This window comes from Diceros bicornis, chromosome 10, assembly GCF_020826845.1.
Source record: "Diceros bicornis minor isolate mBicDic1 chromosome 10, mDicBic1.mat.cur, whole genome shotgun sequence".
NCBI classification, from domain to species: Eukaryota; Metazoa; Chordata; class Mammalia; order Perissodactyla; family Rhinocerotidae; genus Diceros; species Diceros bicornis.
Genome location: NC_080749.1, coordinates 25,894,967 through 25,921,406, shown reverse-complemented (window position 1 = coordinate 25,921,406; position 26,440 = coordinate 25,894,967). Strand labels below are relative to the sequence as shown.

The 26,440-nt window shown below is 33.1% G+C and overlaps 1 protein-coding gene across 1 annotated transcript in view; it reads left to right on the top strand.

The window, feature by feature from the left end:
* Nucleotides 1-26,440, top strand: part of LRP1B (LDL receptor related protein 1B) — a 1,024,768-nt gene that overhangs the window by 354,057 nt on the left and 644,271 nt on the right. Inside the window, exons 19-20 of the mRNA XM_058548897.1 lie at nucleotides 19,212-19,412; nucleotides 25,001-25,246. Of these exons, the coding sequence (XP_058404880.1) occupies nucleotides 19,212-19,412; nucleotides 25,001-25,246 (447 nt within the window). The remainder of the gene's footprint in view (nucleotides 1-19,211; nucleotides 19,413-25,000; nucleotides 25,247-26,440) is intronic.

Genomic DNA, 26,440 nt, shown 5'->3' with positions numbered 1-26,440 from the left:
AGGCAATCTGGATTCAGAGTCTGAAATTGCAGAGTCCAGAAAGAGACAAGTGTGCTAAACCCACAGACAGCACTCCCCTGTCCATAGATAAATCCTCAACATAAAATTTAGTGAAGATGACTAGAAATGAAAGACAGAATTATATACACTTATTTTCAACTAGTTTCCTAAATTTTCTTGTGCCGTTGTTGGATTCCATTAGGATGAAGGTGATCACTGTCATTCAAACCTTTGATTTGTTTTGAGAGTCACTGAGGCTTTGATTTTTTTTTATGAAGGTATTCTATTATTATGACTTCTCCATTTTGTTTTCCTACATATAGTAAGTTCTACCTGACATGGTAAACTGACTTATTTATTTCCCTCTCTATACCAGATGATGAGTTGAAGTTTAGAGAAATGTGGATTACAATTAACTATTAAGGTGCAATTTGTGAAATGATTGGTATCATCATCGAAATAACTCATGGACAGAATTTTCTGTAGATTTCAGGTTATATTCTGGAATCATCTCTGGAATTTCTTTTTAACATGAAATTGTTTTTGAATTGCTTAATCATGAACTCTTAGTAATTCTTTTGGGGGCCGGCCTGGTGGCACAAGCGGTTAAGTGTGCGCACTCTGCTGCGGTGGCCGTGGGTTCACCAGTTCGGATCCCAGGCGTCCACTGATGCACTTCTTTTCAAGCCATGCTGTGGCGGCGTCCGATATAAAGTAGAGGAAGACAGACATGGATGTTGACTCAGGGCCAGTCTTCCTCAGCAAAAAGAAAAAAGAGAGGAGGATTGGCATCAGATGTTAGCTCAGGGCTGGGCTTCCTCACACACACACACACAAAAGTAATTCTTTTGCTCCCTATTAAGTATTTCAACTAAAAGCTAGAAATGAAAAATTATCACATCTTTGAGTAAACAAACAGTCTGGAAACTACATGGCCCGTGGGCATTTAAAGAAAGATATAAAAAGGAATTGTGTTTCTTTTCTTAAACACATCTCCTGATTACAATTAAGCAGTCAAATTAAAAATAAAGAAGTAAAAATAAGCTAACACAGGCATGGATAAATAAATATTCCTGATGCCCATTCCTAGGAGGAGTTGTGTTTCCAAAATGGTTATTTTTCCAACAATATTTTTAACAATTATGTGATTTTTTTCAATTGTTACATGAAGAGTCTTAGTTTTGGGGGTTATTGATTAGAAGAAAGTGACTTAAGTTTAGAAATTACTTTTTTGGAACATATTATATTAATTGTTAAATGAATGCATTATTGACTGAACAAACAAGTTTTTTTTAATAGGCTAATTCTAACGCCAAAGAGCCAATTATTTGACTCGGATTAACATTATTCTAAGCACATATAGTACATATTTTTCTCCATGTTGCTTCTGGCATTTGCTTTATTGGGCTAATGTTGAAATATATCAGATAATAGTCTTTAACAAGTAACAAGTAATTCACTTTAACAAGTGAATAAGGAACCGCCAAGGCTATAATAAAACAAAATATGAATTGACATGGAAAGTCCTGAGCTAAAACTAACTGAATATGCCATTAAGATTCAGAAAATTTAGAAATGAAACATAAAACCAGACTGCAATTTCTTTATAAAGAAAGAAATTATAAATAGCTTAATAACAAAATAAGTTCTAAAAGCTATATGTTAGTAAAAACTGGTTTGAAATTTTTATGACAGAAAATATGCAGAGAAAGCATATAAATAATAAATAACAGGGTTAAGTAAAGTTAATGGAAAATTTCAAGAGCTTGTGATTTATCTTATATGTGTGTATTGATATTTTGCAATGAACTCTTAGGAAATAGCTTCCTCTAAATATGGCTCAACTTAAAAATGAATCTGAAGTATGTTGAGGATGGCTGACGTAGAAAGGAAAAAAACCTTTTTCCTCTATCCATCTTTGAGTTATTGGCTGGGACCCTGTAAATTAGACTGATAAAAGACAGATTAACAATAAAAAAAAAACTCAGATGTTTATTAGCACATGCATCATGCATACATGTGGGAGAACTCAGCAATGAGTAACTCCAAGGCGTGGTTAGAACTCAGGCTTATGTAGCATCTTAGCAAAGAACAATAAATTGGTAGAGAAGTGACAAGACAAAGGAAAAGGACTTTGAGTTTCTAGGGATGGCAAATTGTGAGAAGGTAATTATATAGGAAAATGAATAGAAGATAGGGCTAGTTAATAAAGTTTGTGCAGGTCCATCATGGCAGTTGACTTTCTATATTCCTCATGGCCATAAAACTTCCCTGGGAAAGAGACTTATCACAGTCCTCATTTCTCAGAAGTTTATGCTTTTAGTCATAAGGGAAACTCCAGGAAAGCTTCTTTGTGTATCTTTTGAAATTCAAATGCCTTCAGTTCAAAATAATTCTTATGCTAAAGTGGCATATTTTTGAGGTACCATATTTTGATTCTCTTGGAGAGCAATCTTTGGAGAATTGGAATCTGAAAGATTTTTTTGTGTGTGTTGACTTTGGATTTAGATTATACATTTAATAATATTAATAAAACTTCAGATGTTTGTATGAAATATTCATCATGTAAACCAAAATTTAATGTAAAAGAAGTGGAACTGTGATAAAACTCATGCTGCATTTTTAAAAGGGAAATTTGATGTAACATGGTGACTATCATTGACAATATTGTACAATGAAATTTGCTAAAAAAGTAGAACTTAAGTGTTCGTACAAAAAATAAATAAGTAAAACATAAAAAAAATAAAAGGTAAATGTGGAAGGTAACAATTTAACCATTGATCTGCTTCTAATTTAACCTGTAGTTTAAATACATTAAACAATAATGTATCAAACTATTTGAGTAGTCATAATTCACAATTACATATGCACATTTATGATATACCGTTATGAACATTGCAGATATTAAAGTAAACCACAAATATAAACAATGGATTAAAAATATGTGCACATCTATAAACTTTTTGATATATTAAAATTTAATTAAATTCTCAGTTTTACAAGCTAAAAGACCTTTAAACTACACAAGATGTTTAATCCAGAGTTCATATTTATTTTCAAAGATTTCTAAATACTAGCTTGGGCATTTAAAAGTTTTCAGGGTAATTAATTTACATTTGTTGGTTAAAATGGCTTTTTTGAATTCATAAATTGCCATCTATTGGTGTTAATCTATTGCACCTTAATAAGTTTCTTTATTCCTGTAAAGAAGAGAATGAGAGCTAAATTTAATTAAAGTACAATACAACCATTATCACTTAGGAGCTTCTAATCTCAAAGAACCTATCTGACCAAGGACTACACTCGCCAACATGTCGTCTCTCACGTCCTAGACCAGCAAATTGCAGTTACCTTACAATTGGGGTATCAGGGAAGGAAATTTCAAGTTCACTCCTCATGGAAAATAAACTTAGAAATGCCATTCTTCAGATTGAAAAAGAAAAGAAACATTTGGTATTATAGAGTGATGGCAAGGTTGTGAGGAAAATAGGCCCTCCAGCTGTTGGTAGGAATGTAAATTTGACCCAGCCTTCCCACTTCTAGAAATTCATGTAAAGAACAGCAGGAGTGTAAAGATGTATGCACAAAGATTTTCAATGCAGCATTTTGTTTTAACAGCAAAAAACAGGAAGTAACATATTTTCCATTAATAGAGGAACTACTTAATAATTACAGTTCATTCACACAATGAACTGTTCTAATGTCATTAAGAAGGTGTGAAAAAGAAATTCATATGAAGATGAAATTTTAAATTCATACTTTGAATCCTCTCTCCACTGTGAAAAACACATAGAGGTGATGATAAACCATAGTGGAAGAAAATGAGAGAGATATAGCCTTATTAACAAACAAAGTATATCTCTGAAGAACAGATATAAAACAGAATAACAAATGGTGAGCTGCATTGAAACTGAATGCCTGATTGGGTTGGATATGGAGGCCAATAGAGATACACAGATGTTTAGATCTCAGGGTTAGTGGGAAATAAAGCTGTCCCACATGAAGTTGGGAACTGGAGGCAGGCTCACTGCTAGAAACCAGAAAATGGAATGGGACTCCTTTGCTTTTGAAAGGAAAATTTAAAAAATAAATTGCTGCTGGTTGCTATCTAGGATGGTAGTTAAGTGAAGTTGTGTGCCTAGAGAGATGGGAAGACATAGGCAGGGCAATCAAGCCAAGCCTCTGGCTGGCATAGAGACTGAATCTGATAAAATTCCAATATCATACTGCAATAGAATCCCACAAAAAACAGATATAAGATATATTTCTGAACCAAGAATGCTGGAAGTATGGGTTGGGCTGGAGTGGAAGCAGCAATACCTGTATTTGGGGGCAAATAAATACATAGAAAGAAAATCAAAAACTCCTATCCAAGGTGAGATTGCAAACCAAAATTCTAAAATACATGAAGAAAACTCTTTCTAATAAAACCAGCCATCAAAATCAATCATTGTAAAATGAATTTACTCAAGATTAAATAAAAATGAGATAACAAGTCTTTAAAAAAAAAACATTTAGAATAAGTATATTTGAGATCCTCAAAGAGAAAAAAGTAGAAAAGAGTATCCCTGAAATGAACAAAAATACATGTGCATAGGTAGATAGATAAATGATATATAAATATAGATATAGATATAGATGACAAACAGAATAATTGTAATAGGAAAAGGTGGAGAGTGAGATGTATTAGATTTGAGAATGAAATATATCAACATGAAATTTAAAATAAATTCTAGACTGGACACAGAGAAAGTGAATTGAAAAATAATAATATATTCACCCAGAAAGCATCACAGAGAAAGAGAAATTAAAAAGTAAGAATGGGCAGTCAAGATACATGTTTGGAAGGCTACAACAGATACCCAAAGAAATTCCATGAGAGAATATAGGTACTGATAGAAAAAACAAACAAATAAACACACAAACAGAATGGCGAAGGTTTCCCTGAGTTGAAAAACTTGATTCCTTGTAAAGAAATACTTTCAGACTTCTGGGTAGAATTAATAAAATTAACTCAAACCTCTGTAAGTCATTTTGAAATTGCAGAACATCAGATATTAAAACTACCAGAAAGAAAATTAGATTATCTAAGAAGACATTAAGAAATGCCACAAGATTATGGAGTAATTAGAAGCTAAAGCAAAAACACTTTCCTGCTAGTATTCTATACCCAGCTAAAATGTTATTCCATATAATTTAGACATACAAAGTGTAAGGCATTTTTCCATGTAAAGCCTCACTAAGAAAATTTTTAGAGCAACAAGAAAATAGAATTTAATGAGAGACATAAATTTAAGGACCAAAATAAAACATTGCTGAGACTAAGAAAAATATATTTTAATGATAAAAATGCAATCTTCAATAAAGGCTTTGCAGTCTTAAATATCTTACATTAAATAACGTATTATCAAGTTTTATACAGCAAAACTTACAGAAACTATGATCAGAAAACCATATTAGGAGCAAGAAATTTTATTCACTTATGAATAGTTAAGCATAATGTAATATAAGTATATAATTAGCATAATTAATTATATAATTAAGTATATAATTAATAATATAATTAAGTATACTATAATATAATAATAATTTCACCCATGAAAAATTAAGTGGAAGAAAAATAAAAAAGAATGTAGAAGATCTAAAGAATTAATGTTGAAGTCAAATTAATAAAGATATAACTCTATTCGTAGAAGGCAAAAAATAAACCTTCCTTTACAAGGCTTATGAAATATATTTTTTTTAAATGAGCATTTATTGTCACAAACAACTTCAATAAATTCCAAGAAGTAGAAATAATACAGGACCGACCCCATGGCTTAGCAGTTAAGTGTGCATGCTCCGCTACTGGCGGCCCAGGTTCAGATCCCAGGCACGCACCGACGCACCACTTCTCCAGCCATACTGCGGCCACATCCCACATACAGCAACTAGAAGGATGTGCAACTACGACATACAACTATCTACTGGGGCTTTGGGTAAAAAAAAGGAGGAAGATTGGCAATAGATGTTAGCTCAGAGCCGGTCTTCCTCAGCAAAAAGAGGAGGATTAGCATGGATGTTAGCTCAGGGCTGATCTTCCTCACAAAAAAAAAAAAAAAAGAAAAGAAATAATACAGACAAAACTCCTTGATCATAGTACAAAAAACAAAAAATCTAGTCATTATAAAGAGTAAAGCTCCCTTCTGCTTGAAAATTTAATGATAAAATATAAACACTCTTTATCTGAATTCTAGAGGTAATCAAACTGAAATTATAGAACTTGTAGAATATAAAGATACATACATATCAGGACATATGGAATATAAGCAAAGCATTGTTCAAAGGAAAAATTCATAACTTTATAAGTTTATATGCAGAATGTCTCAAAACTCAGTGTATTTTTAAGCTTTAACAACTTTAGAAGTATAAATGCTATAAAATTGCAAAAGACATCATTTGAAAGCTTATTTTTAATATATAGTATATAATATATAATATTTTATTTTGTGAATCTTGAACAATAAATTTTTAAGTTTTTCTACTACTTTGACATCTTCAATTAGAAGTACTGAAAAAAATAATATTAAAATGCTTATTGAAAGTTTACAAATTGTGTGTAATTATAACTCAATTTACAAAACTATAAGAAGTTTAAATAAACTTTCAAATGATTTTTATGCTTGTAGCATTTATATTTCGAGAGTTATTAAAGATTAAAACTGCTCTAAGACTTTTGAAACACCTGTATTTACATTAAGAAATTAAAAATTAAAAATAAATTATTTAAAAATATGTAGTAGACAGAGTATTCACCAATTCTCCTTACACATTACTATATTTCTCAATTCTCTTGTACTTACCTTGGGGCCAGGTAAGTTCTAGTTCTAGCCAATGGGCTGTTAGTAGAAGTGACTGCGGTAGTCCCCCCCTTATCCACAGTGGATACAGGCATACCTCATTTTATTGCACTTTGTTTTATTGAGCTTCACTGATATTGCATTTTTTAAAGGCCTTCCACCAGCACAAAGATTACGACTCAATGAAGGCTCGGATGATGGTTAGCATTTTTTAACAATAAAGTATTTTTTAATTAAGGTATGTACATTTTTTTAGACATAATGCTATTGCACACTTAAGAGACTACATTATAGTGTAAACATAATTTTGTATGCACTAGGAAACCAAAATATTTGTGTGATTCACTTTATTGCAATGTTCTCTTTATTGCGGTGGTCTGGAACTGAACCCCCAATATCTCTGAGGTATGCTTGTACATTCCAAGCCCCCCAGTGGATGCCTGAAACCACGGATAGTACCAAACCTTATATATACTATGTTTTTTCTTATACATACATACCTATGATAAAGTTTAATTTATAAATTCGACAGAGTAAGAGATTAACAACAATAACTAGTAATAAAATAAAACAATTATAATAATACATTGTAATAAAAGTCACCATAGATTTTAGCAACCTCAGCATATGTTTTTTTTTCTTTCCTTATTACACTGAGAACTTTCACCTTTTCACTTAAAAGAAGAACTTGACGGCTTCTCTTTGACATATCCAAATTGCCAGCATCACTACTCTTGTACTTTGGGGCCATTATTAAGTAAAATAAGGGTTACTTGAACACAAGCACTGCCATACTGAGACAGCCCAGCTGATAACCAAGACGGCTACTTAGTGACTACTGGGTGGGTAGCGCATACAAGGTGGATGCATTGGAAAAAGGGATGATTCACTTCCTGGGCAGGACAGAGCAGGACAGCAAGAGATTTCATCATGCTCCTCAGAAAAACGTGTAATTTAAAACTTATGAATTATTTCTGGAATTTTCCGTTTAATATTTTCAGACCACGGTCAACCACAGGTAAGAGAAACCACAGAGAGTGAAACCACAGATAAAGGGGGACTCCTGTACTATATCACTTCCATGCCAAGGCAGTTAAGCTATAGTGAACTTCCTCCTGCTGTTTTTTCTCCTGTTCCAGTGACCTTTTAAACTGGATCTTTTTAAAAATCAGTCTAGAGGGCATATGTACAAGTTGGAGGAAGGCTACCTGACCCTATAAAATGTTATGTGAATAGGCAATGAACTTCCTGTTGAGTTAGGCCACCAGATTTCAGAGTATGTTACTGCAGCATACCTTATTCTGACTAATGCAACATTTAGCTGAAGAAGTTAGAAAATAACAGCAAAACAAACCAAAGGAAAACAGAAAAACAGATTAATTTTTTTTAATTTAGAAAAAAGAAAGAAAAATAGCATAATTTGAAGATTCAAGAACTAGGTTTTTGAAAGAATAACTAAAATTGCTAATACATTAACTGACCTAATAAAGAAAAAGCATTGAAAGTGCAGTACATAAAATGAGAATGGAAAAATAATCACAGATGATGAAGAAATTGTAAAAATTAAATAAGCTACTATGCAGCATCGTAGAAATGAATTTAAAAACCTGTATTAATAAAATCATGTACTAGAAAAATATACATTAACAAAATTAACTCTAGAAGGAAAAAATAGGCAATTTATTTTATAAAAATAGAAAAAATGATCAATATTTTTCCCCTCTCACCATTCCATCAAAATCTCCAAATCCAGTTGAAAAATTCTACCGGCTATTTAAGGAACATTGTCATAATGCTGTTTCATCTTCTCCTGAACATTTGAAAGGAATAAAAGCTTTTGAGTTATTCTTAAGCAACATGATATTGATTTTACAACCCCAAAAGTTAGCACCTTTCATACACGCAAAAATTACAAACCATCTCTCTGATGACCATTACTACCATGATTCTAGACGAAACATGAGCAAATCAGCAATATATTAAAAAAATAATTCACCATGACAAACACCACCCTCCATTTAAAAACAAGCATGGTCCAAAATGGGAGAAGAAGAAATAATATAGAACAATATAGACAGTTAATTTAGAGTAAACTGGGAGAAATACTGGCAACACAGACCGCAAATAATTAGATGCCCTAATACGTAATAGCTCTTTGAGATCATTTTTAAAAAGACTAACAACCCATATAGAGGTGGGCAAAGTTTGTAGAAAAAGAAATATAAAAGGCTCTTAAGCATGTGAAAAGAAACCAATCTCACTCATAAAAGAAAGTCAAAACTACAGTGGGATTACATTTTTTTCAATATGAGATTGGTGATTATTAACAAAACCAATAATACGCTATGTGAGTGTGAGTAGATGAAGCAGAATGAACCTCTATGAAAGGCCGTTTGGCAATATGTATCAGTGTTTAAAATGTGCATACACTTTCACCCACAATTCCACCTCTAAGAATTTATCATACAAATATATTTAGTGCATTTGAGGAGTGATATGTACAAAGATATTCATTTAAAGTTTTTTTTAAGATTTAAATAATGTGTTTAATAAGCTTAAGCCAATAGATGTATAGAGACCTTTACATGCACACCAAACTCACAAAATATTTTCAAATTTACCATACGTTAGGTTCTAAAAAGAGTCGTAAAATTTTCAGTAATTGACAATTTATAGAAAGTATTCTCCATACACAAAAATCAAATTAGAAATCAGCATCAGGAAGGTTAGGAAGTCATGCTTGAAAACTAAAATCATACTTCAAAATAATCAATGGATTAATAAAGAAATCATAATACATATATTTAAATATCTAGAACTGAGTGAAACAGCATGTACTACACAGTAAAATTTCTACCAGGACTTTTTTTTTTAAAGTAGACTTCATTTTTTAAAGCGGTTTTAGATTCACAGTAAAAGTGAGTGGGAAGCACAGAGAGTTCCCCGAAACCCCCTGCCACCCTTGTACACACAGCCTCCTTCACTATCAACATCACATAACAGAATGGTTCCTTTGTTACAATCGATGAACCTGCATTCCTACACTGATATATCATCAACACCCGAAGTCCATAGTTCACATTACGGTTCATTCTTGGTGTTGACAAATGAATAAAGATATGTGCCACCGGAGTACCATAAGGAATAGTTTCACTGCCCTAAAAATCCTCTGTGCTCTGCCTGTTCATCACTCCTTCCCCCCAACACCTGGCAACCTCTAATCTTTTACCTGTCTCCATAGTTTTGCCTTTTCCAGAATGTCACATTGTTGGAATCATACAATATACAGCCTTTTCAGATTGGCTTCTTTCCCTTAGTAATATGCATTTAAGGTTCCTCTGAGCTTTTCATGACATGATAGCTCATTTCTTTTTAGCATTGAATAATAGTTCATTGTCTGGATATACCACAGTTTATTTATCCATTCACCCACTGAAAGACATCTTAGTTGCTTCAAAGTTTTGGCAATTATGAATAAAGCTGTTATAAGCATCCATGTATAGGTTTTTGTGTGGACATAAGTTTTCAACTCATTTGGGTAAATTCCAAGGAGAATGATTACTGTATCATATGGTAAAAATATGTTTAGTTTTCTGAGAAACTGCCATACTATCTTCCAAAGTGACTGTACAATTTTGCATTCTCACCAGCAATGAATGAGGAGTTCCTGATATACCATATCTCTGCCAGCATTTGGTGTATCAGTGTTTTGGATTTTCATCAGTCTAGTAGGTGTGTGGGGCTATCTCATTGTTGTTTTAATTTGTATTTCCCTAATGACATATGACATTGAGAATCTTTTCTTACATTATTTGCCACTAACTTGTTTTTAATAGCTAAATATTGCAAAAAACCTAAGTAGGCCAAAATAGGGCGCTATGTGCAAACATTATGGTATATCCATACAGTCCAATTCCTTGCAGTAATTTTAAAGAATGGAAATCACTATGAGACACTGACATGGACATTTCTCTATGATTAAGTGTTGAGTGAAAAGTGAAGGAATACAATAGTGAGTATAGTATGTAATATTTGTTTAAATAAAAAGAAAACAAATAAAAGTATATTCTTTTCTATAATAAAAATATTTCCAGAAGGATTCACAAGAAACTATTGTCATTGTTTGTCTCTGAATAAGCGGAAAGGGTGGCTAGGAAAAAAGAGTGAGAATGTGTTATAATTGTACAGTCTCCTCTTTAGATTGACTGTCTTTCCAAGAGTGGTGATGGATTGGTGCTGACTTATATACCTTTCACTCTAGATTCCACTGGAAAAAGCAATATACATTTTCAACTCAGGTCCCAGGGCAGGGTTAAGAGTTAAGGATGAAGTGGTCTTTAGCAAAAGAATGTAACAAAACTAACTGACACACACAGGGATTTAACTCTGACAGTGGTTTCATAAACATCGTGTTCTATTCTGATCCTCTGTGTAATGAAAATCTGCCGTTCTTCGTGAATGGCAAAGTGTTATTCTTTTCTGTGTATAGATTGTTTTGTTTTCCTTCCCTATTGTTGTATTGGTAAATACAAAGTGAAATGTGAATTTAATCATTGTTTAAAATCAATCCGGGCTGGCCCCGTGGCTTGGCGGTTAAGTGCGCTCGCTCCGCTGCTGGCGACCCGGGTTCGGATCCCGGGTGTGCACCGACACACCACTTCTCCGGCCATGCTGAGGCCGTGTCCCACGTACAGCAACTAGAGGGATGTGCAACTATGACCTACAACTATCTACTGGGGGTCTTTGGGGGAAGAAAAAAGGAGGAGGATTGGCAATGGATGTTAGCTCAGAGCCGGTCTTGCTCAGCAAAGAGGAGGATTAGTAGGGATGTTAGCTCAGGGCTGATCTTCCTCACACACACACAAAAAAAAAATCAATCCGGATAATTAAAACCAAAATATCCTACAATGGAATAGTGATTTTGTTATAATTATATGATAGATTGTGTAGGAAGAATTTCTAAATACAAGACTTTTTTTTTCCTTCCTGTAACCAACCCTGTGGAATACTTTTATTTATTTCTGATGAAAATAATGTGGTGAGCTCTCCTTTGTCTACGTGCTGTAAAGCTAACAAAATACTTTGTGTATTGCTTCTTATGAGCCTTGCATATTTTTATTTTGATTCCTCCCAGTGGCAGTTGTAAACCTTTTGCAGTATACTCACTCTTCTCTCCCTTCAGTCTTGTATCTAAGGAAGAATATACCCTCCATTTTGCCCAGATGGACTCTTCTTTAGATATTGATTCTGTGACCTCCTACTGCCTGTGGGACCTTAGTCACTCTTCTTGCTTATGTCTTTAATTTCTTTCTCTACACTAATTTTTTTTCCTCTCTATAAATATACGGAGTCCAATAACCTCAAAAACATTTCTTTGATTTTATTAAGCTTTTCCTGTCTTCCTCCTTTGCTTCATTAAATCATCTTGTGTAGTGTTCCTAGATGTCTTATCTCTCACTCATTTCTTCTTTCTTTGCAATCTAACATGCTAGCCCTACTTTTGATGGAAATTGCTGTTTCGGTAGTCACCAGAAATGATCTTTCAGTCCATGCTCTTCTCTGGCTTAAGTCCTGCTCTGCCATTCAGTAACTATATGAATTCAGGTAAATTACCAAACCTCTCTAAGTTTCAATTTCCTGATCTGTAAAATAGAGATGATAGTAATCGTAATAACCAATAGAATGTACACAGTATGAGCTTAATAAACGATACCTTTGACTATCAATATTGTACATTGACTTCTTTCTCTGTAACACCTGACCTTTCTCTGCAACACATGTCCTCTCCTTGAAACCTTTTCTTATGAATTCTCTTATTGGATTGTCCTCTATACAGTTACCATTTAGATTTCTCTTTTTATTTCACTTTCCCTTGCCCTTTTTCGTCTGCCTATCATTTATGTATAAATTAAAAATGTTCGTTGAATGCATAATGTGTCTCAGGAATTGCATAGATTTTTCTCTTAATTTCTCTGTTTTGTTCCTTCTCATCTTTGTGCAAGGTGTCCCTAGCAATCTCTTCTCTTCCCAAAGTTGCAACCATCACCTCCAGGTAAATGCCTCCCAAATTTCTTGCACTGAAGTTAACTCCATGCTTCAAACCCATTTTTTCCAGTACTATGCTACACATCTCACTTTCTCTCCAAAACCAGAAATTCTTCCTCATTTCTCTATTTCTGTTAGAAACATCTTCAATCCCCTCAACATTTGGATTTAAAGTGGAAAGTATCTTGTGACACTCCTGACTTGTAATCATTTTCCAGGTCCTACTGATGCTACTTCTACAATTTCTCTACCATCACCCATGCCATTCTTTCCACTCACATATCACAGCCTAAGGTTAAGCCTGCATTCTCTCTCATTCAGACCTTTGTGTGTCCCACTGTTTTTTCCCCTGGCAATTATTAGCTTCAATCCATTCTACACACAGCTTTGGCTTCCTCTTACTTCATAAGCTGTAACCTGAGCACACAGTTTCTCAAAATGTTTTAATGCCTCCCTATGTTGTCTATAAGATTGAGACCCTTCTTGAATTAGCAATCAACATTTCATGAACTGTGGCCTCAACCTGTGTTATTATCGCTTCTGGAACAAGTCCCATCCTTTCCTGCCTTTATATGTTTACATAGAAGTTGCATCTTATGTGTGGGTTGTATTCAGCAAATAAAGCTAAAAATGCATGTGTTCAAAATTACCACTGAAAAGCATCCCTAAAACTCAGTATACATGGTTCTGTGAATATAGTTCTGATGAAAATTTGTACATATAACCGTATTATTAAAATAATGTTTAGTTTAAAATAAAGAATACATATACATAATAGAATTTTACAGTGGATTCACACAGAAATAGAAGAGAGACCAAATTGAGGAAGAGTTAATTTACTTCCACCATCTATGCCCTGACACATTCCCCTTGAGTAGCATGAGTAATCACCACGCTATCGAATTATCTCTCTCTCTCTTTCTTTTTTACTTGCTTTTTGCTTTGCAGAGGGTATATATTTGAATATTAAGACAGTATACATAAGGCAAGTGTCTATATGAAATGCTTTTTTTCTTGTGTCCATACGAAATATTCACTGCCATCATTCAAAACCCCTTTCTAAATAACATCTCAGTAAAGCTTGTTCTCAAACTTCCAATCATACATATTTTCTACCTCCTTGAAATTCCATAGCACTCTGTCATGGTTGTATGGCTTTTATCTTTTTCTTTTTTATGTGTTCAATATTAGAACGTTTGTCAAAACTAGAGTTATTGCCTCACAAGGTCAGGAGTTTGTCTTTCCTATCTTTCTACATTCTTCAGTAGCAGGTAGGCACATAGTACTCAATAAATATTTGCTAAATTGAATTGAAGCCAAACATTGTTAGAGAAATAAATATGTATGTGGTATTAAATGTTAGTAGTGTAAAAATTAAAAGAAAGATTGCAATTTAAAAAGACATTGTAAATATATTACTGAATAAATCCATTTGGATTTTCTCAAAGATTCACTTCTCTTCATACCCATATCTTTAGTATTAACTGTTAGTCATATCCCCAAACAGAAATTATCCTGTTATAATGTGTTGTCTTTTATTAAGATAAAAGCAATTCAAGTAGTTTATATAATTTTAAATCTATATTTTTAATGGCCAAAACAGTTTAACAGAGAAAAGGGAAACTCTAGAAGAGATCATATAAATTTATTTTGGGAAAGCAGCACATTTTCTAGGGATTCCTAGAAAAACCGCTAGTTTTCTGTAGCTATTGACTTTGTGGTGACTTTTAACCTGAACAATGTATTTCAAGGTAACACAAATCAAAATAGCTCTTGTAATATCCTGAGTGTGTGTGTGTGTGTGTGTGTGTATGTGTGTGTGTGATTGTACTAGCTGTCATGATACCGGTGTGCTGATTTTTGTTATTTCTGTTTGTTGTCGCTGTTGTTACTTGGCCATTCTCATTCTCTTTGCTCAAAGGGCAAAAGTACAATTTCTATGAGTCTAGCATGCATAGTTATCAAGTTGAAAACATCATTATAAATAAATCAGACAATATTATGTAGAACTCAACTTGATAATAACCACCTAATATTATTTTCAGCGTGTAATATATTTTAAAAGAAGAATTAGTAAAGACAAAATGTTTTATTTGGTTATTTGAACTTTGTGCACATTTTTAAAAAATTTATTTTTAAAGATTTTGGCTTTTTAGACGTTGGATATTTATAATTTATATAACACCTTTTAATATTATTAATCTTTATTTTGTTTTAATAATACTAATTTGAGCTAATAATACTAATTTGGCCTTGTATTTTATATATAAAGGAGGGAGCTTAAACAAGGAAATCAGAGAGATGGTATATCCAATGACTTTACCACGTAAGGATTTGTCTTGATATGAATCAAGTGAAAATCAACGTTCTGCAAGCGTACTTACTGAGGTCATTTGCTTTTGGGTTTTACCCAATTAATGGTCATGAATTAGAAATTTAATTAAACTTATTATACCTAATGTACCCTCTTATCTACATTTTCGTAAGAATTAAAACCAAACAAATAAGAAAGGGAAAAGCAATTAAGCGTCAAACATCCCCTGCAAGATCAGTGGGAGAAGGGAGCTATTTAACCTCGTAAATTTTATCTAAGTTTTGTATTCATATTTATTCATTTATCTGGTAACATAACCTGCGTTAAAGTTATTAATCATTTGAATAAGATTTTTCTTTACCTTTTCCAGGCAGCGTTTAGGTCAGGAATGACAAATAGGTTTTACTGCTACTCTGACTCTAAAAGATTGATAGCGATTTATGGGCCAGGTTTGTTGAAACAATTCTAAGGTCATTCTGGAGTCAATGGTTAAGAATGTCGTGATGGATTAGAGATGTCTGGGGGAAAAAGGAAGTTGCATCTTGATTTACCAAACTGAAAATGGAAATTAGTATATTATTCTTGAACTCTCCCTTCATTCTATTATACTTGTAGATGATCCCATACAATTTAATACTTAAGTACAGGATGTCATATTTTAGACTACAGTTATATGTTATGCACTGATCTTGTCTCGCTAACTAGATTACAAACTCGTTGGTGACAGGGAAAGTCTTATGACTTTCTTGTATTTCCTAAAGTCCCTAGGAAAGTGTAAGGCACAGAGTAAACTCAACATTTTTTTTTATAGAATTTTTATAAGGTATCTGTAGAAACAAGAAGACTATGGTACATATGTATACATTTCATCTTCATCATTTTAAAAATGAGCTAGTATTTTTTTGAAAAGTTATGCAGAAATATGGTAGAAGGAAAATAAAATAGCACAAAAGAAGTCAATGAAAAATCCCTCTCTCTCCTACTCCAGGTTTCAGTCTTCCTCACCAGTCAATCACTTTGACGGTTTCCTGGGTAGCCCTCCAGAAAGAATTCATGTAGAGACAAGATTTCCATGTACTTATATTGATATATGTATGGAAATATAATCATAGATATTGGTAAACAGATAAATCCCTTTTAACATATAAGAAAGCCTATCACACATTCAGTTCTATGCCTTTTCTATTGACGTGTTTTGGAGGTTGTTTTATATTAACTTATGTAGAATTATCTCATTCTTCCCCACTCAAGCATATAATTTCAATGTATGCATGCATTGTAATTGATGTTGCCAGTCTTGCAGTGATGATTATGTTGTTACCAGGCTTTTGTTAATATATACAAAGCAGCAACACATATCCTTGCATGTGCATCTGTGTGCATTTGGGCAAATACATTAATGAAAAAAAATTCTAAAATTAGAATTACTGTGGTGAAGAGATGAGGCATTTTTCATTTACCAGATTTCATAACATTGCCCTTCAGAGAGATTATCCCAATTTGCAGCTCCGTCAATACTGGAGCTGTTTCTTAAACTGTTGTTGAATTTTTCTTTATGTTATCCAACTTTTTGATCTTAATCAATCTGATAGAGAAAAAATGGTATCAAATTGCTTTTTTTAGTTGACTTTTTTAATTGAGAGATATTTTAAACATGTTATGTTTATAAGCCATTATTGATTCATTGTGAATCTTGCACTTGAATTAGATTATTGATCTTTATCTTGTTGATTTGTAAGAGCCTTTTGTATTTTAAAGAAATACTATATGCCCTTTATAATGTAATATTTTTTCTAGTTTATTGATTGTTGACTTTGTATATGAATTTTATTGTTGCAAGATGAAATCAAAAATATTTATGAAATTAAGTTGATCAATTTGTCCTTTATGTTCTCTGAGTTTGTGTAATGACCATTTCAAGTTTTTATTTTAATATCTATTTTATTCTAGAATGTTTTTGGGTCTAACATCATTATTTTAAAATGCTTACTTCTTTGGTCTATCTAGAATTTATTTTGGTGTAGGGATCAAGTAAAGATTCAGCTTAATTTTTTTCCTCTGGATGGCTAATCAATGATCTTAACATCATTAATTTTGTAATTCATTTTTCTCTACTGTATTTTGAGTTGCCAATTTTTTGTATATTAAAACCATATACATAAATGAGTCTAATTCTGATGCTCTATAAACTATTGAATTATTGATATATTTATTGATATTCTGTTATAAAATATTTTAACTACTGTTACTTTAAAAAACTTCTAAATATTTGGCATAGACAGTTCCTAGTCATCAATCTAAATCTAATTTTTTTAGAAGAATTCTAATGATATTTGCAATTTTATTTTCTTAAGTTTAGGATATGCTTATAGGATTGCAATAATATTGCTTAGTGTTTTATTAGGATTGTATTAATTTGGGGAAAATAATATCTTTACAGTGATAAATCTTCCTCTCCAAGACCAAACTATATTTTTATTCAAAGCTTATTTTAGTTTTCTTTGTAGACTTTTTAAGTTTCTCCACATAAATTCCATACAGTTCTTGTATCGTTTAACCAAAAATACTTTGTTTTATGGTGGATTTTTTTAATTGGTCTTTTCTCCTACTATATTCTCTTTGAATATATGATATCTATTGATTTTTGTATAATTTTTGAAACTAGCTTTTTTTGAATTGTTAGTTTCTTGTAGTTCTTATTTAGTTTTTATTGATTTTATAATTATATGATTATATTAACTGCATGCTCTTTTCTAATTTTATACCTCATTTCTTTCTAATGTCTAATTGCATTAGATAGTATTTTTAGAACAATATAAAATAATAACATTATTAAATTTATGATATTAAGGCAAAAGTTTACATTTTCTCAGTTTATATCAAATTTATTAATGAAGTTTCCATCAATTCTTATTTTAAGAGTATTTTTATCAATAATTATTGTTGAATATTATCAAATGTATTTAAATTAACTATGGAACTGATCGTTTATGTTTTTTCTTATTTGATCTATAATAGTATGGATAATTATTAGTATGTTTCTATAAATGAAACATCTTTTTACCAATATTTAAATTATTTTAAAATTTAGTTGCATTTAAGGTTGAAGAAGACATTGAAATACATAATGACTCTTAGACATATACAATCTAATATTTTTCATTTCCCTTTTATTTCCCCCACTCATTTTTATGAGATATTGGTATGTAGTCAGCCAATAAGTAGTATTTATCTTTAGGTACTTTTTAAAATTCACATTACACCTTAACACTGTATAATATAGGAAAGATAACTAATTAGGGAAAAAATGCAAACAATCTGGAAAGGAGGAATAATTTGCAGTGAAAAAACGGTGTACATAGACAATGATCATTGCTTTCTATTCATTGCACATTGTTACTTTTGAAATATGCTGGCTAAAAATATTATTTTATTTTTTTTCTTTCAAAGTTAATAAAGAAAAACATATTTCTATAAATTCTGTCTGTGTATACCTTGGCTACAAAAATGTTTAATAACATTTTATATTCTTTTATGAAGAGGCCTCTGCACATGTCTAGGTGTGAGGAGTTGAGGTGTTGAGGTTGTAAATGTAAATAGAAGGACATCTTCTGTAAAAATAAAGCATTTACTTAAATTTAGGGCTGCCAAAACACTGATAGCTCTTACCTAAATTTAGGACTCTGAGAGGGACTTATATACAAACTTATCTCTAAAGTTTGGTTTTAAAAGTAGTGTAATTAAATTTTCAATTAGTCACAGAAATTTGTTTTAGTAGGGTAAAACAATAATTTGAAACCAAAGAAAATATCAAGGCTTTAACACTAACAGCACTTTAACAACCAGGGCAAGAATTATTCAAATGCTGTCATGAAAATAAACCGTCAAACTATCAGCAAATAGATTTCTTGCTAATGCCAAGTAATTCTGCTTCTGACTGAAGACAGTCAGGATCACTCATTACAATGACTTAATTTCAAAAATCAAATGCATGCTGTTTCTATTTTTTTAAGGGAGATGCATCAACAAAGCATGGGTGTGTGATGGAGATATCGATTGTGAAGATCAATCAGATGAAGACGACTGTGACAGTTTCTTGTGTGGACCACCCAAGTACCCTTGTGCTAATGACACTTCAGTCTGCCTGCAGCCAGAGAAACTCTGCAACGGGAGAAAGGACTGTCCTGATGGGTCTGATGAAGGCGATCTCTGTGGTATTGCACGTCTCACTGCATTTGCTTCTCTCTGGATACCGGAACCTTTTAGTCCACTTGCCGATACTTATTATAGTAGCATTCATTCCTTCCATCCATTCCCTTTAAATGCAACTTTTAGCATTGAACCCTATCTGCATTTTTCAGGCACTGTAAGTCTATAAAAAAATTTAAATATGATCAGAAATTTTTGAACATAAAGCAGAAGAGGCTAGCCTATATCCAACTAACTTAACAATTGTATAGCTGTGCTCATCATTTATATCTCTGGATGGTCAATCCTGTTCCCACAAATTAATTGATTATTTTTTGTTAGTGAGCCCCTCAGAACAAGAAAACCTTGTTGTTTCTGATCTATGGGATGAAATTTACTACCACCCAATGGATTTTGACAGGCTTTCTAATCATTACAATAGAAATTGTTTTTTAGAAAGAGGAAAGGAAAAGACTGGATAATGAAACCAATTGAATATTACTCAACTTTTTATAATTTTCTCTGAAGTTCTTAGTCCTCATGTATTAGCATTTTTTAGTGTGCTTTATCTACTTAAAATGATGATTGCAATCTGATAGGTTTTGAGTTTTGAAATCACTTTTGACTAGCCATCTCTTGATGCCAACCGGCACATATAAAGAAAATTACATTTCCCTCTCTGCGGGAAGATCAGATTTAGCAGGAGATTTTTAAAATAGGTTTTCTAGATAATACAGAAGGTGACATCAATAGAGTAATGAAGAAGAATTTACAGAATGATAAGAACAACAATGAGATGACTTGAGGCTATGAGAAAATGACTTTAGGAAATGATGAAGCTGCCTGATTGGAAGTAGGAAAGACAACTACATTTAAGCCTAAAGTTATCATATTTTGATCTGAATTGAGCATTAATAGCATACTGAGTGATATAAAAAAGACTTATTCTTTTTTAAATTTATGTAATAAAATGTCCTTTCCTCCAGAGAGTCTGTGATTCTATAAAATAACCTTGAAACAGTAAAAGCAACAATCTTCATTCAGTGATGCTAAAATTTAAACAAGAAGATTCAAACAAAGAAACAAAAAACATCTAAAATTAAACTCCAAAAAATTACAAATAAAATATGACAGACTTCGTTTATCTGTATATTCACTTCTTTCTCTCCTAGCTTGTTCTTCTTGATGGAATAGGTTGGTGGCTGGACCTATCATGAAAGTTTTAAGAGTAATTCTGAAAGAAAGAAACTATCAGTGCTCTTAAAATTGAAAGTGTGTAATTATAGAAAAAAATCGAGACTTTAACAAGTTTAAATTTTATTCTTCAGTTACTTCAATTAAGTCACCTAGGCAGGTGGCTTTATTTCTTAAAATGTCAGTTTCCCCCTAATAAAAATGGAGATAATGATATCTATCAGGAGATCATGGTAGTAATGCCTGATGCACCACAGGTATTGGAAGAAATTAGTGCTTTTCCACCTTTTTCTTCACCCTTTGGGTTAAATGAAATAAATAAAAGGCAAAGAAGAGAAAATACATCTATTAAGAAAAATGAAGAGAATGATATGAAAGCACAGCCTTAGTTTCCTATCATCTGTTCTCTGAATTGGGAAAGTAAAAGAAAAAAAAGAGATTTCTTCTGAATTCATTTCTTTGTTTACTTCAAGCCTGAAAATCACCTCTTGTTTATCAAGCCACTGTATTCATTGTCTAAGGAGTCTTGCTCAGACATTTCAAGAGATTACAGAGAGTGGAAGATGTTGCACTGAAGCTGAGTATGGAAGTACCAGAGAAGATGAACAGACATTCTTACCCTGACTGCAGCACTGTGGCATATTCAACTCACACAGGCGGCTTCACCTGGCCCTTTATGAGGTGAAGTTGACGGAGAGTTAGAGCGATGAAAAACAAAAACAAATATGTCAGGAAACTGAATTGTCCTCTGCGGTTCTCCTTTTCTTGCCTGCTTTTATGTGCACCGTTGTACCGTCAGCTCAGTAGATGGTATCCTTCTAGTCAATACTGGTACCCGCAGAGAAATAACACCTTGGTCTCATGTTTTCAAGCCCTTCTCCCATCGGTTCTAGGTTAGATCCTGTCCAGGAGTGTTGGTTTATGAGTGCTGCATCAGTGGGCGTAATGAATCCTTTGCCCAGTGGACATAAAAAATATACCAAGTGAATGAACTTTAAATAATTGGCACGGATTGGCTAGTAGCTAGGAAATGGCTTTTAGAGAGAGATACCCAAAGTTGAAAGGGTTTTTTAAAAATGCTTTGCTGCAGATGATGAAAATGTAGGGTTTACCCTCTTCATGTCTACACCCTCCAAATAGCTGTATCCACAAAAGCTGTTTTTTCCCACTCTTCTGCCCTGCCCCCTGTTAAAAAAGAAACAGAGATTGATTCGTGTCCTGTCCCTCAATACTTATAAAATTCATACAAAAATATCTTGTATAAAAATGATTTATAATCTGTAGACTTAATATTTGGGAGATATTTTGAGATGTAAAAATCCCATCCTTTGAGTTGTGGGGGTTTCTGTTTTCTCCAAATAAATCTGATCTATAAAGTTGAAAAAAAGAAAAAAAGGAGAAATCAAGAAGGTAAATCTCCTAATCCAAGTTAAGAGATTATTTTTTGGGGGGATTTATAAATAATTTCAAGAGAAAAGAGATAGGCACTTAAGAAACAAGTAAGAAGAGACCTGAATCATTCAAGAATGGAGTTAATCCTCATTGATCCTTGTTATAAGGCTATGTGAAAGATAAACAAAGATGGACACTGGTTAAAGTGATAAGGATAAATTTTATTCAGTAATAACTATTGCAATAAGGAAGAGTGTCCTGCATGAACTGAAATCAACTTCACTGATAAAAGACTAGAAAGTTTTTACAAGCTGAAGTGTGCTAAAGGAAAGGCACTTAAGGGGTGTTAAGGGGGTTTGGTCCATGTGACTAGGCCATCTGGGTTTGTTAATTGGTGTTTTTCCCAGAGCATCTGTAGTTTTTATAGGCCAAGGTTGAGGACTACTAGAAAAAGGGCTCACAGGAGCCTGACTACAGTTTGGTGAATGAGAGAGTCTTTGTCAGCTATAAAAAATTTAAAAAGAAGTTGCAAGATTTAATGACTGGATTAGGCTTAAGGAAGAACTGACAAGGCACTAGCTATGCAAATATTGGCATTAAATTTATATATTCAATTTTAGATTTCAATGTGAGTTTTGTTTATCCTAATAATCTATGACTTAATTCCACAGATAGTGTCAGAAAGAGAGGCTTCAGTACTGAGGTAACAGTTATATTTGAAATAAGCTAAAAGCCTGGTAACTTTTTTTTTTTCTCCTGCTGGGTGTGATGACATTTCTTTACAGTAAAGCTCTGGAAAAATGTCAATTGAACTAAAATAGGTCGAATACTTTGAAATGACTGCAGTTTTGAAATGATTATGATTACGGGTGAACAAACATATTTGGAGAAACCAAGAAATGAATCTATTTTTTTTTCTTCTAAAATAATACCAAACTTGAATTGAATTCTTATGGAAAATGATTAATGTAATCATTTCCATTTCTTATTACTGTGACTTCTTTTATGGTGACAAATAATATAAAGAACAGTTGACCCATATAGAAATTTAAAAAGTATAGAAAATATTTTGAAAAGCCTTACATTTCAGCCCAATTTCTTTTTTTTTTTTTAATTTTTTGTTTATTGCAATAACATTGGTTTATAACATTGTAAAAATTTCAGGTGTACATCATTGTACTTCTATTTCTGCATAGATGACATCATGTTCACCACCAAAATACTAATTACAACCCATCACCACACACGTACCGAATTATCCCTTTCACCCTCCTCCCTCCCCCCTTCCCCTCTGGTAACCACCAATCCAATCTCTGTCCCTATGTGTTTGTTTATTGTTGTTATTATCTACTACTTAATGAAGGAAATCATATGGTATTTGACCTTCTCCCTCTGACTTATTTCACTTTGCATTATACCCTCAATGTCCATCCATGTTGTCACAAATGGCTGGATTTCATCATTTCTTATGGCTGAGTAGTATTCCATTGTGTATATATACCACAGCTTCTTTATCCATTCGTCCCTTGATGGGCACTTATGTTGCTTCCAAGTCTTTGCTATTGTGAATAACGCTGCAATGAACACAGGGGTGCATGTACCTTTGCAAATTGGTGTTTTCAAGTTCTTTGGATAAATACCCAGCAGTGGAATAGCTGGATCATATGGTAGTTCTATCCTTGATTTTTTGAGGAATCTCCATACTGTTTTCCATAGTGGCTGCACCAGTTTGCACTCCCACCAGCAGTGTACGAGAGTTCCCTTCTCTCCACATCCTCTCCAACACATGTTGTTTCCTCAGCCCAATTTCTGAACTGGATAAATTTCCATAGACAGCAGAAAATATTTGAGGTACATAAGTAAATATTACTACAGTTTGGTAATTCTTTTTTAGCATGTCTCAAAACACACCTAATTAAATAGGCTTTGAAAACTACTCACAAATATTTTTAAAGCAAAGAAAGAAAAAGCTTCTTCTGGCCTTACAACTAGGTACTTAGTACATAGTAATAGGTAACAGTGTGGTTGCAAAAACCATTATCTGCTATTTTCTTCAAGGGCATAGTATATCATCTTGAAATTTTCCTAATTGGACAAGTCCTGGCTTAATTTGGGCACAGTTATGTGCTTTTAGACAACTTTGTTAAATTTTTTTATTCAACAAATATTTTTAACTGCCTACTCTATGCTAGGCACCATGCTAGCCCTTGGTTATACACTCATAAATAGAACAGATATTTTGTATACCCTCTTGGAGCCTACAATTTGATGATGATATAGAATAATACATAAATATATCTACTGTAATTATAAATTATAAGTGCCATGAAAAGAAAGGTCTCTTTCTTTATAAACCAATCATATTATCCATGCAGTCAATACTAGTTACTCATTATTTCAGCCCAAAATACCATTTTTATGTATGTGTTATTTATTATGTTTCCATGGCCTCAATGAATTAATCATAATAACCAATATATAGGGAACAATGTGCAGTTTACCTAACTTAGAAATAAATGACTGCAACTAGTAAAGGACAAACTAATCCATTCTACACTATCATTGTAAATCAGGCTATAGATGTAGAAAAAGATATATAGATATTATATGTATGTCTATGTATACGCCTATTTATTTATAAACACTGAGATAAGTCAAATATTCAGATCATCACTGTATGTGCATCCCTTTTGGAAGACCTCAACAACTGATTTTGCATTAACTGCTAAAAGGCTCAGCATAATCTTTCCAGTAATAGAAACATTGAACTCACTTTACCTCTATGGGGTAAAACAAAGTGTAGGCCAAAGTTTTAGAGAAATGAAAATCTTCCATTCCCTAGTCCAATCATATAGAATTACATCATTCCTACCCCGATGCAGGAGAAAAAAAATCCAAAAGGGCTTTTTTCTATTCATTTATAATATCCTTGCTCTAATTCCAGCCCTAGAGAATTGAGTTCAATGATTAGTATTTAACTGAGCAAAACAATTGGTAATGCTCCGTAATCTTTTCCATCCTTTTATAGATGAATGTTCGCTGAATAATGGAGGCTGTAGCAACCACTGTTCTGTTGTTCCCGGAAGAGGGATTGTCTGTTCCTGCCCTGAAGGACTTCAACTCAACAAAGATAATAAAACATGTAAAATCATGGATTATTGTAGCAGTCATCTGAAGTGCAGTCAAGTGTGTGAGCAGCACAAGTACGCAGTCAAGTGCTCGTGTTATGAAGGGTGGAAGCTGGAGGTAGACGGTGAAAGTTGCACAAGTGTTGGTAAGCAGATGTGTTTTGCTATATTTAAGAATAGCAAGGGCTTTTTTGTTTTTTGTCTGTTGTGTATCTAGCTATATTTAAGAATAGATCTTGAGGAAATGTGCAAAACCACCTTCAGAAAATTAATAAAAGGATTCAACTAATTTCAGACAAGGCATTTAAGTATAATGTGTCATTGTAGACCTACTCCAAAATCTTCTGGACAGAAAATATTACAAAAGTCTTTACCATTACAATCCATCAGATTATATCATCTTTAGATACTGCTTTCAGCATCATCCTCCCTAGGGGCTTATTTTTGTATTCTTCTAAGCATTTACTTTCATTTCTCTTTGCATGCTTTTTAGAACCCTCCAAACTGTGGCCCTTCCACACTTGCAGTTGTATTTCTGCTACTCTTGAAAACAACTCCTTGCTTGGGCTGTGTTCATCTTCTAACTGTCCATTGAAAACATTCTACTGATTCTCTAGGTTGTATTCCACAGTGAGAAAAGCAAACAAAGGCTATGGAATGTGACATTGGAACTCTAATTCTGCAGCTGGCATTCATTATGTATGTGACCCTAGGCAGGTTACATTAAACTTCTTGAGCCTCAGTTTTCTCGTCTTTCAAATATTAGTGCTCATCATAACAATGTCTTCCTTAGAGCATGTTGCAAGAATAACATGAAGCACTTGTTACTGTGCCCCACACCCATTATGTGCTTTTATTTGTGTGTGAAGAAGATCAGCCCTGAGCTAACATCCATACCAATCCTCCTTTTTTTTTTTTGCGCTGAGGAAGATCGGCCCTGAGCTAACATCTATTGCCAATCCTCCTCCTTTTTTTTTCCCTTTTTCTCCCCAAAGCCCCAGTAGATCGCTGTATGTCATAGTTGCACATCCTTCTAGTTGCTGTATGTGGGACACATCCTCCGCATGGCCGGACAAGCGGTGCGTGGGTGCGCACCCAGGATCCGAACTCGGGCTGCAAGTAGCGGAGCGCACACACTTAACCGCTAAGCCACGGCCATTAGGTGCTTAATGAATGATGGTTTCCTACTGTCTTCTCCAGATTCTTAGTGTAAGTCTGCGGGGCACTTAGAGGTCCATGGTTAGAATTGAAGGTCTCCCTGAACTTTGTTGGGGGAAAATATTACACCTTTGTTTTCTTTAACCTCTCACTGAAAGTTAACATTTCTTTCAATTGTGAAT